This window comes from Nicrophorus vespilloides, unplaced genomic scaffold, assembly GCF_001412225.1.
Source record: "Nicrophorus vespilloides isolate i.1.1-1 unplaced genomic scaffold, Nicve_v1.0, whole genome shotgun sequence".
In the NCBI taxonomy this organism is placed as follows: domain Eukaryota; kingdom Metazoa; phylum Arthropoda; class Insecta; order Coleoptera; family Silphidae; genus Nicrophorus; species Nicrophorus vespilloides.
Window position 1 is genome coordinate 38,710 of NW_017097120.1, and position 17,301 is coordinate 56,010.

A 17,301-nucleotide genomic window follows, 5' to 3' on the forward strand; every position below is an offset into this window, starting at 1 on the left:
TCTTTGCATAAACTAGCAGTTAGTATTAAATTACAATATCTATAATTAGAATCATCGAGTCCTTCGTCCTTCCCATATAATATGTATATTTATTATCAATTACGTCAGTATTATTTAGTTTCACCGTAAAACGAAAAAAGCTAACTAAAAAAGAAACTTTCTTTCTATTGAAAATCGCGTTAATTATTTATTGTCGATTTTTTGTACAAATTTTTAATTAAAATGAAATTTAAAAAACAACAACTATTATAGTTTGTTTTAACAAACGAATAGAAAAAGAAACACATTTATACAAAAGGCACTCTCCAATCAAATCAACGTTCTTTTAATTTGCAAAAAACTCACGCGCAATTCTTCATTTTATTACATTTTATCATCGTCAGCTTCAAACAACAAATTAGCTTTTCATTCAAACATCCTATAATTATTATATGCTGCGTAAGCGACGAACGAACCTGTAAATTAATATAAACTGTGCAGAAATCTGCATCGAAAATTGTTATTTAAATGTATAATAAATAGAGTGCTCAGCTCGAAAAAAGAGACAGACCAGACCCTCTACCCTTGTCGCCACGACCCCTCTTTTGTAAAACATTTTGCGTCGGTTTGCGTTTGGAGGTTCATTAAGAATGGGGTGGGTGAAGAGAAGGAAGGAATGGTCGTCGTCCGCGCATAAAATTAGTCAAAAATAGAATAGATAGAGTGTGCAGATTATTATAAAATATGTAAAAACTTAACGCCTAATTATTGTATAATATATTTGCACATATATATATATATATAAATCGCGTTCAAACATTTCAATAATATCGCTGCAATATTTTGGATATTATTAAGATTTGTTTTATTGTTGTTACTTCTTCACCTAAAATTATTAATTGAATCGTTAAAATATCCGACATCTCTCGTAATAATAATTAATTACATCATATTTATATATAATATACATTTTTATATTTATATATATTATGATAGGATATGTGTGTGTATACAAATATTATTCTGAAAAAAAGAGAGATATGTCACATAAAAATATCATCTCCATCATACAAATTTAATTCATTAATTAATTAATAATCATTAGAAATGTAGTTATTGTCTGCATCGACAGCCTTAATTTTAGTTTATTTCTTTCTTTCTTTCTTATCATTTCACTAAGATATATAATAATTAATATTCATATATATATATAAATTTGAATCTTGTTATTTGAAAAATTATTGTCGTATTTTGTGCACATTGATAAATATTATTATTATAATTATTTGTCTTCAGACCAACCAACCACCACCGACATCCTTCCTCTTCTCACTTAAGCGAAGGTAACTTATTTCCTCTATAAATATAATCTTGTTCTTCTCTTCTTTCTCATTCATAATTTACTAATTTTTATATATTATATTTATATATATATATTATTATTATTGTCGAACCACGTAAAACACATACCCATTTATTTTTATATATGTAATAATTTACTGTGTTTATTGACACGTTTCATCATTATTGTCATCGTCGTCATTATTGTCGCGTTTCGTTCGGGATCGAATTTTGCGAGGATTTCTTCTCATCTCGCAGATCATCGATCAATCAAAAACGTTGAAATATAAAGTAGAGTAGAGCGGGAGTAAGGAAGAGGAGGAAAAGGATGAGGTTCTGTGTAGGGAATGTTGATAGAAAGACCATGCCCATGTTGTGTTCGTTCATCGCGGGAATGAATTCCTTCTGTAACTGGGTTAGAAAATGCGCCCCCGCCGCGTATGTATCGATAGGGCGGCGAGGATGAGGAGGCAGAGAGCGGTCAACGCCGTCGTCGAAGGAACGTGACCAACGCCAATCATCCGGTGACCGCTGCTGGTGCTGCTTCCGCCGCCGCTGCCTGATCCGTTCTGCATATCGATGTAGCCCGGATCCACGATGTTGATCTTCCAGCCAAGGTTGTTGTGCGTATAACACTGTATACAAAATTATATATTTATATATTAATAGTCTTTTGATTGCAGTTTTCAATATTACCTGATAGTAGAGGAGATCCGGAGCATCCATGGGCACGGTCCAATTGAGAAAACCGGGCAGTCCGTTGTCGCATTCGAGCCTCAACGTTTCCACGTACTCGGCGAAGGTCTCCGTCTCGGCGGATTTGTCTATGCTCTTGTGAGCCCATTCGCAGTAGCGGCCGGAAGCAGTCGGATACGGATAACCGTCGTGATCGAAGGAGACGCCCGCGAACACCTTCTGCTTTCTTTGGTCGCGCGGCGTCTTCTGGCCGTACCCGCCCTCCCTGGAATCGGTTATGTAGAACGGATGATAGCGGGCGGGATTCGTCGAGTCGTCGCCGCCCTCCACGAGGAACGTGTACGTCTGGCCGCGCTCCAGGTAAAGCTCAGGTATGAGCATGTCGTTTATGTACCAGGCGATGCCCCAGGACGGTTGACCGGTGATCGGAGTGTAACCCCGTTTACCGCCCGTCGGTCCTATGCGCGCCGTGAACGTGACCTCGCCGAGGATGCGAAGCGGTGGCCACGGTTTCGGTCCGTCAGGATCGACGAGGTTCTCCAGGCTACCCGTGCATCCGGCATCATCCAAATCGCTGAAGTTGATCTTCAGGTCGACGGTCGTTTTGTCGGTGATGCTGTGCGCGTTCGCCTCCTTGCGAGCGTTCAGCGGTCCGAAGGCGGCGATCACGCTGACCTGGCCGTCCGTCGGAATCGCCCTGTCGTTCACCGCCTCGTTCGTCTGCAGAGGTCTGGTGTACGTCACGGTCGTAACACCGTTCTTTCTATCACCGGACACTATGGTAACGTCGTCTCTGCCTCCGATCCTCTCGTCCGGGCACACTCCAGATTTACCGTCGCATTGCGCCGTGTGCGACATGTAATAGTCGACCGCCCGGAATGTTCTCGTCTCTGTATCGTAAAAGGCCACCGTCACATCGCCCCCGACCTGAGTAGTAAACGTAATTGTTTGATTGATTATATTTGCAGATATATACTACTACTACTACCATTTGCGGTCTATTCTGAGCACCGCTCAGACCGAACGCCATGTACTGGTCCTCGCGTATCCTCGCCGAGAGAGTGATCTGCACCTGATCGCCCTTTGGTTCCCATCGCACTTGCATGCGCTTATCCAGGAACTCCCTGCAATTGGTCGGTGCGGAGGGCCGGCCCGTCGAGCTGGTCTTCGTCGGTTCGAACAACAGAGAAAAAACAGTGTTACTTGCGGTGTTCGCTATGCAGCAGTAGTAGTACAAGTTGCAGGACTTGGCAGCAGGCGAGTGATGCGTTAATGCGTGCTGCGACTGCTGCATCATTATTATTCAGAAACGCATATCAGAGTACCCCATACTTACAGGGTTGTACCACCAAGGCGGCTTGAAAAAGAAAACAGAAGGGAAAATGGGAGCGCCGCGTACAACGCAAATATTAATAAAGATGATGAACAAGAGATTAGAGCACAGGTATATATGAGGAGTGTAGTCGTCGTCGTTTTTCTATTTTCACTTACCGATATCTTTGTTTGACCTAGGGCCGGCGGAACGTCCAGATCTTTGGGAAGCATGACGTGACCAAAGTTGTGCCTGTACTGGACACACCAGACGGCCAACCAGTCGATGTCGTAGACGGTCAGCGAGGCGGGCAACTGAATCTCGATGTCTTCACCTTGGTATCCGCGCAGAGGGTCCAAAGAGCCCATCTCGTTTGCCACCTTTATGCCGAACGGCGTCGGCTCTGTGCCGTTACCCACCCAGAAGTAGGCGTCCGGACCGGCACCGTCGTAATGCAGATTTGGTATGTAGAAGGTCTTTGCATCCAGGATGCTGATGTTGTCGGAGCGGAGACCGTGCGCCAGACGCTTGAATTCCGGCAGCACCCGGGGCTTTGGTACCTCCAGATTGGGCGGGATGAAAACCTCACCGAAATCGACCTACAATCATACATTTACATTATATATGTCCGTCCGTCCGTTTGTGTTCATTGCCATTTTGGCAATTGTATCTTTGCAGTCGTACGTTCGGTGGTGGTGGTGATGTTGGCGTCGTCGTCGGGAGGCGGCAGCGCAGGTCGATAATGTGATACTGTGATTCCCGGGCCTGGCGTCAGCCACCCCCACCGTGGGGGCAGGGCCTACTATTACAACCTCTGCTACTATCATCACCACCACCACCACCACCCCTCTTACGCTACGATCATGAATTTATATATAGATGTATATGCAAACATATCTATCTATCTATCTATATATTCATCATCATAATCATCATCAACAACAACAACAACAAATCGAAACTTTGTGATTGTTTCGAGGGAACGCGACGCCATCACCACCAATTAGCGAATTCGTTAACATAGAGACATTTTAATGCAGATTATGGCGGAGCGTACGGATGGATGGTTGAATCGCGTGTCGTCGTCTCCCATACAATTCTATTAGTTGCTGTAATATGGTAACAACAATGGAAGGCGTTTGAGGCAGTTGATTGTCGGTTTCGTAACTAAATTTCCGGCTAGTAAATATATTATAATAAAGTAATGAATGTTGCAGTCCGTCATCGTACAAAGGACGGAGGAGCTGGCGGAGGGGGATCGTTCGGATGGAAACCCCCCTTTCTGCCGTCGCCGCCGCCTGAGCTCGTCTTCTGTTCTGGTTTATGTGCCCAAATGGAGTAGATGAGGAAATATTCCGAGCGAGTTGGCCTGGCATTCAGAAGAGGTAACAGAGCGGAACGTAGCGGCGGAGGCAGTGGAGGCGGCCGCCAGACCGCCCGCCCGCCCGCCAGAGAGAGAGAGAGAGAGAAGAGTTGGTGCACATCAACCGCAGTGACACGCTCTAACACACACTCTCTTTCTTTCTCTCTCTCTCTGTGTGTCCGCATCCCTCTGCCCCCTTCAACCACCCACTCCACAACAGCATTGTGCTTGCTTCACTCGACTACCCCCCAAAATCGGGACTCTGGTGAACGGTGGCAGAAAGGGGACGATGAGGCAAAACCCCCTACCCACCCCATGAACGCCATTGTTTCACGGACGTGATTCTAATTTGTTCTGAGTGTTTTCAACAACATTATGCATGGATGTGCTAAAACCCCGACAGCCCAATTAAATTCAACACGCACAACTACCACGACTATACAACACAAACGAACGAAAACGTAAAAAATATTAAATATTTTCTCTATTTCATTATTTGAAATATCGATAATCATTCGTTTATTTCAGATTCTCATCTGGTTATAGAAACATAGAACTTACCGTGAATCGCCTGCACCAGACTGAGAGCCATCGGATGTCCTTGATCCTCTTCCCCATCGGCAGCCTTAGAATTACGTCCGCGTTCTTGTAAGCCCTTAAGACCGGCGGATCCCTGGAACAAGTACGAAACAAAACGCAACAGATTATTTATCGTTCGTCCCTACCACCCCCCCGTTCCCCCATTTCATTCCATTATCTTCATTCTGTTTCTTTCTTCTCTCTGTTTCCGTTTTTTTTTTGTCTGCTTTAATAGCCGTCCGCTATCATCCGCTTTCGCAAAAGGGAATTGGTAATGTATTTAAAAGGGGTTGCCTTGGCGGCACTCCGTTCTTCCTCCCCCTTTTTCGAGGACGAAATATGTGTGTGTGTGTGTAAGAGAGAGAGATTGAACGAGGGGGGAACGCAACTAGATGGACCCGTTCGTTCGATAGCTCTATTTGCATATAAATAGATTGAATTGTTTGCTGCCGCCGTCCGCGAATCCTCCTACTCGTAGTACTTCACCCTCTGCCGTTTATTTGGATACACATCATCGAGATGCGCTCATCTCCAAATTAATTGGCATCCCGATAACATTATCAATAATGATGATGATGATGATCTTGACTACTTCCTCCCCCACTGTTTCTCTACGGAATATATTATATCCATTTACGTGTATCTCTTCGTTTGTAGCATGTTATTATATGCTGCAGTACGTACGTACGTACAGCGTTAAGGGGATTAAAGGCAAATCATTCGTAAGCGGATTTCACCGTTTTCGGTCGGTCTCCATAGATACTAGGATACTCGAAAAGAGCGCGCGCGGGGGGGTGGAAGGAAGGACGATTTTTATTTTTTTGGGCGCGCGCGATTTAAACGTAATCCCCCACTTTACGCTTACGCCACTCTCGGACTATACATTCTCATTCGGCAATAATATGTCGCTTATCGATTTCATTTTATTTCCAATATCATCAATTTCAACTGCAGGATCTGCCACCGCCGCTCCTACTGCTGTCCGATTATCGTAGTGGAGACGGGGGTAGGTTAAGAATGACTATAAATGTTTTATGATTATGAATCGATAGTTTCGTAACGATCATCATCATCGTCATGATGATCGCCCGCCCGTCAATGTAACGTGTATTCCCAGTCGTACGTGTAAAGAATACTGCTGAATCCAAAATAAGTATTAAAAGAAATCCGAGGGATGGAAATGATTGAAAACAATTTCGTTTTCTTCTTTCATCCCTTGGGGATTTTTCTGTACGCGTGGTATACGCGTAACACGGGGGGGTTGTGAAAGAAGAAGAGGAGGAATAGGAGGGTAAAGAGATTTGTCGGTGTGCACGCGTCGACCCGGGGGGTGCTAGCAGTTAATAAAGACGTCGAGCTGACTTCATCACAATTACGACCCTCGAAGCGGCGGCGGCGGCTGCTGCACCCCTCTGGCCGCCCCCCACGCCGCCTTCTCGCAAAGGGATGATAGGGGGGAGGTTTGTATGATGTGTGTGTGTGTGTGCGTGCGTGGAAGCGGTCGTTTTGCCCCCGCGGGAACGTAAACCACCGCCGCCTCCTCCGCCCCTTGCAACCGGCTACGGCGGTAAGTTGCCATGTCATCAGTTACACACCAGTCTAATTCCATGGGATGTTACTACTACTACTACTTTTTATCTATCTCTCTCTTTCTCTCTCTCTCTATTATTAAAGTACTGTCTCTTTCTTTTTTAATATCATCATCATCATCGTCGACGTTGTGTTACTACCCTCCCAAGTACGACATCAGGGAAACTGGCATTAATCAAAAACCATCCTCCTCGTCCCCTCCTCGGTTATTAGTATTTAACCGCCGGAACGAAATGCCTTCTTCTCTTCCTCTCTTTTGTCCTCCAATCCTGAAGATTGGAGTGCGCGCATCGATAAAAAGACCATATATATATGTATTACCTTCCGACGTAATCTTCTGGATAGGGAATGATGTAGCCCTCCGGACTGGGCCGCGGCGAGTTTCCTATCCAGAAGAAGGCGTCGGGGCCGGTGCCGTCGTACGAAAATCCCTTGATGAAGATGGTGCTCTCGTCCACGGCGTAAGCAGTTCCGTTGATACCGTGCGCGAAATTCTGCAGCTGACCAATCAGCACGCCGTAGTAGGGTTCCGAGTGCTTCCTACCGTTCGCTGCAAACAAACAAACAGACAAACAATAAAATGAAATGAAACGATCATTCCTCATTATACGTATATATGATAATTGATGACAATGATGGTCGGTTACGACGTAACGCGCGATGTAATTGGTTCGCTTCTGCTGCGAGAAATCAATTTGAAACGCAATAAAAGTTTTATTGCATTAGTACACACGTCGGGAATATAAATGAGGGAAGAGAAAGAGAGATAATTGATTATTCCCGGCGCCTCCACCTGAAATGTTATTATGTGAATGTGGGATAAATTGATGTGTGTGTATAAGTCAAATGGTGATTGCAAGGAGGGTGATTGGAAATAAAGTATGGATGGATAGATAGATAGATGAAATAGTTCATGTGCGAAGCTGATAAGAGTGTACTCTCTCTCTCTTTCTCTCTCTCGTCTACATTATGTGTTCTACTCCTGTTTCTCTAGCTGCCCCCAGGATCGATATGTAAACGCTAATCCGGCGAAAAGCTTTTGATTCTGGCCGAGGGAGGAGGAGGAGGCCGTACACAATCGTTTTCTCTGCAAATTGCACACAAACGACCTGATGATTCCTTCCTTATTAATCTTCTTTATTGAATACCTACCAATGTACGTACATCCATACGCCAAAATAGTGTGTACTCATTTTGAAATCGCTCTCTGTTATTCTTCATAATTTCCAATGCAAATATTTGTTTGAATCGCGAAATGCAAACGCGTCGTCGTCGTGTCTACGTCGACGTATAGTATCTACATGAATCTAAATATTTACGGATATAGGGGGAAAAAAAGTAGTACAACACACACGCGATCTCTTTCCTTCTCGCTATCTATTTACTTTTATGCATGTATGTAAAGTGATTGTCTCGTTTTGCTTAAATTTGTTTCCTGCCCGATAATCGTGTGAGTGTGAGTGTTTCGAAAATATGATTCGATTCCCGGCGGAACCGAAATAATACTACAATCTCTCCTCCATCACCAGAACATTTGAAGGGGTGGAATTGTGAGGAAGGAAGCATGATCTATCTGAAGGGATGAGAATATGAAAAAAAAAGGAATGAACGTGGGTTTCGGTCGCGTGGTTGTATGCGTGTGTGTGATAGGGAGAGAGAGAGAAAGGGATGTCGAAGCTATAAACCGGCAATAACAGATCCATTGGGAGGGATTATATATAGAGATTTAGTCCCAGGAGGATCGCCTTCACTCTCTCTCTCTCTAACACACACATAATAATAACAATTGATCGATATGCGTATTTTATTGGGTTGCTAGGAGATGTTTTTTTTCTTTTGTAATTGAAACAGTCGATTGTTTTCATTCGCGGCCTTAATGATTTGTGACAAATATTTGCATGTGTTTTTACCAATTTATTAACTAATTAAGTTGATCAACATTTCTTATTACTCATTTCCAAAAAGTGAAATTATGTGATAACTTTACCAAAAGTATCTATTGTTTGTGTGTGTGTGTGCTACAAAGAAAGAGATAGTAACTTTTCGTATTCAGGTTTTATTTGATTTCTCTTTGAATCAGGGGAACGATAGAGATGGCGAGGAGGAGATCAGAGTGGTCGAGGTGGATAGCAGCTAGCTAGCTAGAGCTGTTCGTCTTCATCTCGTTGATCCACTCGCCCAGCAGTCTATACATACATATATAGGACGTTCAGTCCATAAAGCAACGATTCCCTCTCTATAACTCCCTCTCCTCCTACGCTTGAATGCATGCATGCATGTATGTATGTATGTATGTGCGGCTAACACCACCGTATCAACTGGATTCCACCCTGGTCTTTGCACCACATAAAATGAAATAACTGCGAACCACCCCACACCACACCACACGCACACACATCAACCCCAAACCACCCTCCCTCCCTGGGGGAAGAAGCGTAACGAATGAATGAATGAGTGTGAGTGAGTGAGAAAACCGCCGTCATTCCCGCAGAACGCGCAACAGATTTCACACAATTATTTTTATGGCCATCATCAAAAAAATAGTGAGTGTGAGTGAGAGAGAGAGAAACGGAGCACCAGAGTTTGGACGAGAAAACTAGATCGTAAATCTAACGAGCCCTAATTTATTACATTTTAAATTGATTCGGTTTACGGGAGCGGAAATTAAATTTAATGAACTGCCGCATCTCGCATCTCATATAACAAACAACCTCCCCTAAAAACTACATATATATATATACTATAGTAATCGTGATTACCACAAATATTAGTAGTTTGCAAATTTGCTATAATTTTCTCTCGCACATTTGAACTTTCGCTTTCTTCGATCATTCGAGTCGATGAAAGGGTGTGAGTGTTTTGATGTGTGTGGGAGTTTTTCCTACTTCATCTCTTTCTTTTTTATTGCTTCCTTTATTCCTCTTTGTCCATCACACACACACACACCATCCGCACTCGTTTCTATTCCGTATGAAAATTTTAGCATTTCGATGATGATGGAGTTGGGTGGGTTGTCGCCGCTAAAAGCACTTCTCTCTTTCCGGATTTTCGAGATTTATTTGACTGAACGCCTTTCGATATCTGTCTATTAAAGCTAATGGCATCAATCACGTCGTCGGTTCGGAACGAAAAACGACTCGACCCTCTTCTCAACCTTTTCTTCGCTGTTTGAAGGAAACGACACCCCTCTTCCACCGCCACTGCTCCTCCTCATGATGTGTTACCCAAAACATCGGATCACAAAGAGAACGATGTGTCACGCACGCATTATACACCGAATCGATCTTTATTCCTTCTTTTTTCTTTCTTTCTAACCATCATTCATCATATATGTATTCATAAGTTATATTTAGGTGGCCAGGCCAAGCTAGGCTAGGGTTTTGTTAATTGTTTTTCACGTCATGTCATTTAGTAATCATATTTTGGCAGTTTACCATCTCCAAATTTCCTCCGAGTGAATTAAAGCTTCTAAATTTTCAGTGAATAAACCACACCACCACAAGAAGATGACGAAACATCACGAGACTGCAGGCGAGCAACATCATCATCAGCAGCAGCAGCAGCTTCCCCCGTGCTGCGGCATGCTACCGTTCTGCGGTCCTCTGCCGCCCGTCTGCGCAACGTGTCCACCCACCTGCTTCCCTCCGTGCATACCGCACGCACCGCCGCAGCAGCCGGAGATCGACAACTTCCTGGTGCCGCAGCCGAGGCAATGCGGTCCAGCGATCTTCCTCAACACGCCGCTGGGTGGATGCAAGAAGTCGCGCAAACACGATGATTATGCTCAGCAGCAACACTTTCAAGCGCCACCGTGCGATTGCTGTTGTCCTTCGCCGTTCGTGATGATGTGCGGGGACGGTCTTGATGATTCGCGTTCGGAGAGAGGCCGAAGTTCGAAGGTGGCTGAGGCCGGCTCCAAGAAACATTCGAAATCGAAGAGGTCGTGCGCTCATCGTGCAAATTCACGGGAGTTACGCGCCAGCATCCTGTACAGGGGTTGCGATTGCGAGAAGCGCAACGGTCTGCAGGACGACTGTCGACGGACGGGATGTCACGGTTCACCGGAATGCCGGATGCAACCGCCGACGTGCGCCCCCAGCGAGTTCTCCAACGCCAAACATTTGACGAGGCTGAAGGAGCGCGGGATGGAGAGACGCGCCAAGAGGCCGATCAAGCATTGCTGATCAACGAAATGATGTCAATGCTGCGTTTACTGTTGTAACCACATACATGTGTTTTCATGTGAACGGAAATTGCGATTTCCATGCGTGTGAATCCTGCGGTTGCATTATTCCTCTGAATCGAGGACACGGGCAGAGACAGACAGACATATAGTCTGTTGCCTCTCATCTCAGGTGCAAAACGAAAGTTTTTATTTTTGCAATAAAACAAATGTGTGTGTATATATATTACTACATCTCATTTACAGTTGGTAACAGTTGTATGTGTGTGTGTGTATTTGTTGTATGCTCGCTTGGGAATGAACTCGATAGCAACGGGGGAGTTTGTTTGCGGATCGAAAGAGTGCGCGAGAGGAAAATAGAGGAATGAGTTTCAATGCTCAACCCATCTCCTCTCATATATCATCTCACTCCCATCTATATCTATATCTCTCTGTGCATATGTGTGTTTGCTTTCAACTCGAAACTCGATGCGGTTCCTCAAACCCTCGGGCAACAACCCTCTCTCTCACTCCATCTCTCCGTCTCTTCTTCAAATCAAACAAAACTCTCCTCCTCTTCCTTTTTGCACAATCTACCCGCAACCCCATTTTCCCCATTTTTGTTGTTATTCATGCACTGCAATAATAAACTTTTCCATCGTAGGTATGATAGAAGCGCATGTTTGACGGACATCCGAGGCTTCCTGAAGCTGAGCTGAAGTTGACCGGGTACTGCCGGTACGACGGGTACATCCTTGGGTAGAAGTGATGCTGCTGCTGCTGCTGTTGCTGCTGCTGCAGATGATGATTGGAATACATGGGTTGCGGCTGCATCGCGGGATACTCGAAGAAGATGTTCTCCATCTCTCCATCTTCGTGCTGACGTCGCCTCTGCTGCTGCTGATAGTCGTGTCCACTTCCTATGGCTGGCACCAAACTTATCGGGTAGCAAAAGTACTTGGCGACAGGCTGATCTTCATCATTGCTTTCGTCTCCATCCGCCGGACACTTGTAGCAGATCTAAGGAAGCGCACGTACGTTTCGAATTGACTAATTTATTCTTTTTTCATTTATTGTTTGTTTATTATTTATAGAGAGAAAGAGAGACCAACCAGGAATTCGGGATGCTTGTAAGTAAGGTTCCTCGGTTCGGGGCAGGCGCTCACGTAGCAAGTGTACGGATTGGGCAGACCGCCGGGGGAGCTGCTCCTTCGCTGCTCCCCGTCTTCACCCGCTGCCGCCTCTCCGCCATCCGCGCACGACATATTCTCTCTCTGTATTTTACACACACACACTGAAAAAAAACACACGGAATTTTGTTTATCCGCACTCCTCTTACAATTCCACTGACAATTTTGACACGTCAATCGATGATGATGACATCGATTGAAATGTTTATGTTATGTCACATGATAATCGCCCAACTGTTTCTTCTTACTTACAACTTGCAACAAAAAAAGGACATTTCCAACGAAATATAATATTTCACGCACATTAACAAATGTAATTACAATGTTCGTTCGATACGAACGAACATTGTAATAGTCCGTCAAATTGGAAACGTTTTAATGTTGTTGTTGTGCGCGTTTGCTAGCTAAATCTATACATTTATATATGATGTATAGAAAAAGAAGAGAAGAATAAGTGGATGAGAATGCAATGAGATGGAAGACAAATGATGAATGCACGATCGATGCGTCATCTATTGTGAACCTCCAAATCAAACCCATCCACCCCCTTAAGCAGAAGGAGAATCCGTCTGTTTCGGTCCTGCTGCTGGGGAATGGTAGATGCGTCAACTCTCCTCTGCGTTGCGAATAATATCAAAGCCTTATTAAAAAGAGGACGTTCATTCATTACCCTTTTGTATAACTCTAAATACCGAAAACGACGATGACGACGAAGGGTGGAAATTATTTAGGGTTTTTTTTTCTTCTTTTCATTCTTTCTCCTATCACTACATACAAAACAACTCGCTCTCTCCCTTCCTTCCATCTCGTCCACCTTTAGCTCAAAAGACCGCTCGGTTAATTAGCAAGCTGTATAATAAACGCGTACACAAATACACTTAAGCAGTTTCTGTTTGTTTCGGTCAATTACCAACAGAAATCGGAATGTTTACCAAAAGCAAATGTCAAGGTTGCAGACGTTTATTTTTTCTTCTTCTGTTTGTTTTTTTCTGTATTCAACATTCGAATTTTTCATCGAATCGATTCCGATGGAAACTTTCGCTTTCCGCACACAGGTGTGTGTGTGAGTGTGTCTGTGTCTGACCGGCCAAACCAAAGTGAAAGTGTTATAATACATTGCGTCGACACTGTTTCGTGTCCCATTTTTCTTTACGTTCCTTCCTTCTTCTACTTCTTTTTTCACTCGTTGTCAACGTAACTTTCCTTCTTCTTTCACTCCTCTCGCCGCCCCCACCGTGACAAAGCGTAAATTGCATTCGATACAAATCCGCGCAGATTTTCCCAGATTTGCTGCGACAAAGACCGTGCGTAGCAAAAACGAATCTACAACCACCCTCCAAATCCTCTCTCACTCTCTCTCTCTCTCTCTCTCTAATACAGAGAGAAGAGGATTCGTTCGTCCAACTCCTTCCTTCTTCGTCCATTAACTGATTAAAACACAAAACGTTTCACTCTGATTGCACACACACAGAGAGAGAGCAACTTTCACAGATCAATATTGGTGGAGCGTGTTCCGCCCGTTCCATGTTTCATCCATCCATCTATCCCGTGCATATTAATTATATCAATTTGACGAAAAGCAACAAATTATCATCACACATTCTGCAACAGAAGACCTCGTTTCGTGCTCTGAAATTGATGATGTTTTTGGTTTTAAACAACCTCGACTTTCACTTTCGCACTAACGACGTGCAATTGCGGATGTTCCTCCTTGAACCACTTATTCTTCTCTTCTCATGTTCAATATTTCTTTCAATCTGTACGCGATGATTCTCAAAGTTTACTTCGTTCAATCTTCGCAATTCCATCATCATTAAATCTCACTTGGATCATATAAATGTAATAACATTGTTGCAAATGTTCATATTTCTTTTTTTAAATCTCTGACTTGACAAGTAACGCGTAATAGTTACCATTAATAGTTACTTTCTATTATGAATGTTTCGATATTATTTATTTATGTTGGTATCTGTAAAAGTTGTCCGCGTGACTTTTGAGCTTTGATGATGATGCCATGACAACTTGTTTATTTATCAGTTTGTCGGCTGTCGAAATTGCGTGAAGAAGATGTTTCTAAATTATCCGTTTTAAGTTTTACTGTTATTTGTTTTTTTTTTGGGTTAATTGCTGTAGCGGTAGGTTGGTTGTGCATTTTGCTAAACTAAAGATGATGACTACTTGTCACTGCGTCTGCTTCCGTAACGGATTGAATCAGGTGAGTGATAAACTGTTTTGGTTTATTATTGCTTAATTGTAATTGTTGTTGTTGTTTCAGGATGAGGATGATGATGTGGATGGTCGAGGTGCGACGGAAGTTGGCGGCGGTGGTGGTGATGATGGAATGAAGAGGCGGAGGAAGAGGGCGCGCAGCAGGGAGCTGAGGGGCGGCGTCAACTACACGGGCTGCGATTGCGGCAAGCTGAACGGGCTGCAGCACGAGTGTCGTCGGTCGGGGTGCCGGGGGTGTCCCGGCTGCTTCACCTATCCACCGACCTGCGACCCGAGCGCCTTCACCAACGCCCGACACCTGCACAAGGTGAAGAAGTACAGGCTGATCGAGCGACTCACTACGGAAAGACACCGCAACACCGACACCTCCATCCGCTGTTGTCCTCATACCTGTTGTCGCGATGGCAACCAGCAGCAGTAATCCCAAAGCCCCGGAACACCTGGACCCCATCTCCGTCGTCATCTCTTGCCCTCCTCACCGAACGAACACCGAACGCGTGAGTACGCAACGTAAAAAGAAAAAACAGAAAGAAAAAATGAAACGTTCGCTCGCACTAATTTCCGCTCTCTCTCTCTCTGTCGGACGACTCTTGTTGCAGCTCTAGATATTGTTGTTGTTGTTGCTGTTGCGGGTTCTTGAACAAAACTAATAATGAGCGACGAGCATCATTAGCGGCGCGTCGTTGTTTCGCGGCCAGGTGGGCGCCGTGGACTGAGCGGCGCGGCCGGGGACTCCCCCGGACGGAGCGCATCGCGGGGGCGGCGCTTGGCATAGTCGCGCGCGAGCGGGGGGCGGCCTCGATCCGCCAATGGGTGTAGAGATGAAACGACGCCGAGGCGGCCGCCACCGCCGCCGCCGCTGCCAACCCAACCCCCAAAACGCGAAATAACAGTTATCAAAAAAAGAGAAAGAAGAAGTGGAAAGAAAAACGACGACGGAGACGACGCGAAATTGCACCGCATTTATGTAATATATATTTACATCGTTTTAAATACTTTTACGCGAAGTTGTCCCAATTTTTCTTCTCCAACGCCGCCGTGGAGAGAATAATAGTTTTGCGGCCGTTCTATTATTTTCCCTTGAAACTAATTAATAATTTGCAAAATCGTTTCGAACACGACACGAACATAAAACACGTTTCAAACACCGCCCAAAATGTCAAGGGAATTTGGCTGACCGACCATTAACACGTTTATATATTCGGTAATATTTGCAAAAGGATATAAAATGCGAATCGTTTTATTTTTTCTAAATTTAATTACCATTGGATGTAATTAATAGATTGTATATATTTAATTGGGAATCGTCCGTTGATTTCAATGCGTATTTCGCTTTTACTTCTTTCTGTTCTGTTCTGCTTTGTTTAGCTTTTGGATCGGTTATTTATGGATATCCGAAATAATGGCATCAATCGATTATCAATCGGCGTCAAAACGTTAAAAGCTTTTATTTTTCCAGCGATTTCATTTCTCTTTTTTTTACCCTTATACATAACATATACATTATACACACATCCGAAAGCATTAGTACAAACAATCAATTTTCGTTTTTTTATTTTTTTGTTACTGTTGTGTGTGTGTGTTGTATATATGGTCGTATAATTATTATTGATAGACGGAAAGAAGGCGATGATTATATTAATTGGCGTCGCGTTGGCTCTGGCGCCGCACATGATGCGTTTTGCAATTATTTCTAATGGTGATAATGAGAGGGTGTTGTTCAGTTGCAGCAGCAACAAGAGCGGCGGGCGGCGGTGTTTTTGCTGGTTTCGGGGGTGGCGTTGAAACGGGCAAGCTCTCCCCACCCCTCTCCAGCTCCGCAGCCGTCGGCGGTAATTTGCATCATCGTCGGGACCCATTACGGTAATGTTTTAATGCGTGTGGATTACTGAAGATTACTAAATGATAGGGTGTTTTCAGTGCACACCCCTCACTCCCTCCCTCCACCCTCCTCACTCGTTTCCCTTCGTTCCGTCCGCCACCAGTCCAATAGACTTAATGCACCGGCATACATACATACATACATACGCCACATCAGCGAACAATGCGACGTCGTTTGGGGGGTGGTTGCTCGTCTCCTCCTCCTCCCTTCGCACCGTCACTTCCGCACGTCCATCCGTCCGATCATCATCATTAAAGCATAGTTCACACCAAAACAATACGAAAGAGCGAAAAAGAAAACAATAAGAATAGAGAGAGAGAGAGAGATGCGATAAAATCGTGAAAAGTGGAACTGGGGGTAAGGGATCGGCAACAAGTTGCGGATTATTCACAATCCATCCACGAATCATCGACAAAAAATCTGAATTAAAAAATTATTTCCAATATTCGCATAAACAAATTATTCATGTATATATTATATGATTTAGGTCAGCCTTGGATATAAAAAAAAGGAAACTTTTCTTTTATGCAGGCGGTCATTACGAAACTATCACACAATTTTTGGATTTACCAATATTGTCAGCCAATTAAGAGGCGAAAGAAAAAATACGTGTACGTGTGTACGATTAATTTCTATTGTTGTCCGGCGATTAATAGAATTATGGCTTTCTGGCGGAACTGCAATTATGCTCGTTTTGTACAGTTGAAGCGATTTCAATTGATAAAATCATTATGCAATGTCTTTTTGAGAAATTGTTTCGCAGTCCGAGCGAACGATCGAATTGCACTTATTGCTTTATTCCATGCATCGATGGTAGGGTCAAGCAAACGATCGCGTTTTGCGTAACTATGACAATTAATCCGCGCTCGCAATTGAAAGGGCAATCACATTTAAGGCGATTATAAACGGTGACCGTGAAGGAAGGTACTTTGTATTTGCATTGGAACTGAAAGGAAGGAAAGAATGAATGAATGAGAA

At 44.0% G+C, this 17,301-nt stretch overlaps 4 protein-coding genes across 4 annotated transcripts; 2 read left to right on the forward strand and 2 right to left on the reverse strand.

The window, feature by feature from the left end:
• Positions 1–1,473: 1,473 nt before the first annotated feature.
• Positions 1,474–14,923, reverse strand: LOC108558998 (protein Skeletor, isoforms B/C). The gene is made up of 8 exons (XM_017916108.1): positions 14,832–14,923; positions 7,182–7,410; positions 5,253–5,364; positions 3,508–3,927; positions 3,353–3,373; positions 3,005–3,181; positions 2,017–2,943; positions 1,474–1,955 (listed from the first exon to the last, which is right to left on the reverse strand). Exons 1-8 carry the CDS (start codon positions 14,902–14,904, stop codon positions 1,737–1,739), a joined length of 2,178 nt encoding a protein of 725 aa, XP_017771597.1. The 5' UTR covers positions 14,905–14,923; the 3' UTR covers positions 1,474–1,736.
• On the forward strand, positions 9,778–11,057 carry LOC108558999. Its single transcript, XM_017916109.1, has one exon. The coding sequence runs from the start codon at positions 10,367–10,369 to the stop codon at positions 11,042–11,044; it is 678 nt and encodes a 225-aa protein (XP_017771598.1). The 5' UTR covers positions 9,778–10,366; the 3' UTR covers positions 11,045–11,057.
• LOC108559000 lies at positions 11,647–12,456 on the reverse strand. The gene is made up of 2 exons (XM_017916110.1): positions 12,135–12,456; positions 11,647–12,042 (listed from the first exon to the last, which is right to left on the reverse strand). The coding sequence occupies exons 1-2, from the start codon at positions 12,285–12,287 to the stop codon at positions 11,653–11,655; spliced, it is 543 nt and encodes a 180-aa protein (XP_017771599.1). The 5' UTR covers positions 12,288–12,456; the 3' UTR covers positions 11,647–11,652.
• Positions 14,116–14,877, forward strand: LOC108559001. The gene has a single exon (XM_017916111.1). It carries the CDS (start codon positions 14,554–14,556, stop codon positions 14,860–14,862), a length of 309 nt encoding a protein of 102 aa, XP_017771600.1. The 5' UTR covers positions 14,116–14,553; the 3' UTR covers positions 14,863–14,877.
• Positions 14,924–17,301: the final 2,378 nt, after the last annotated feature.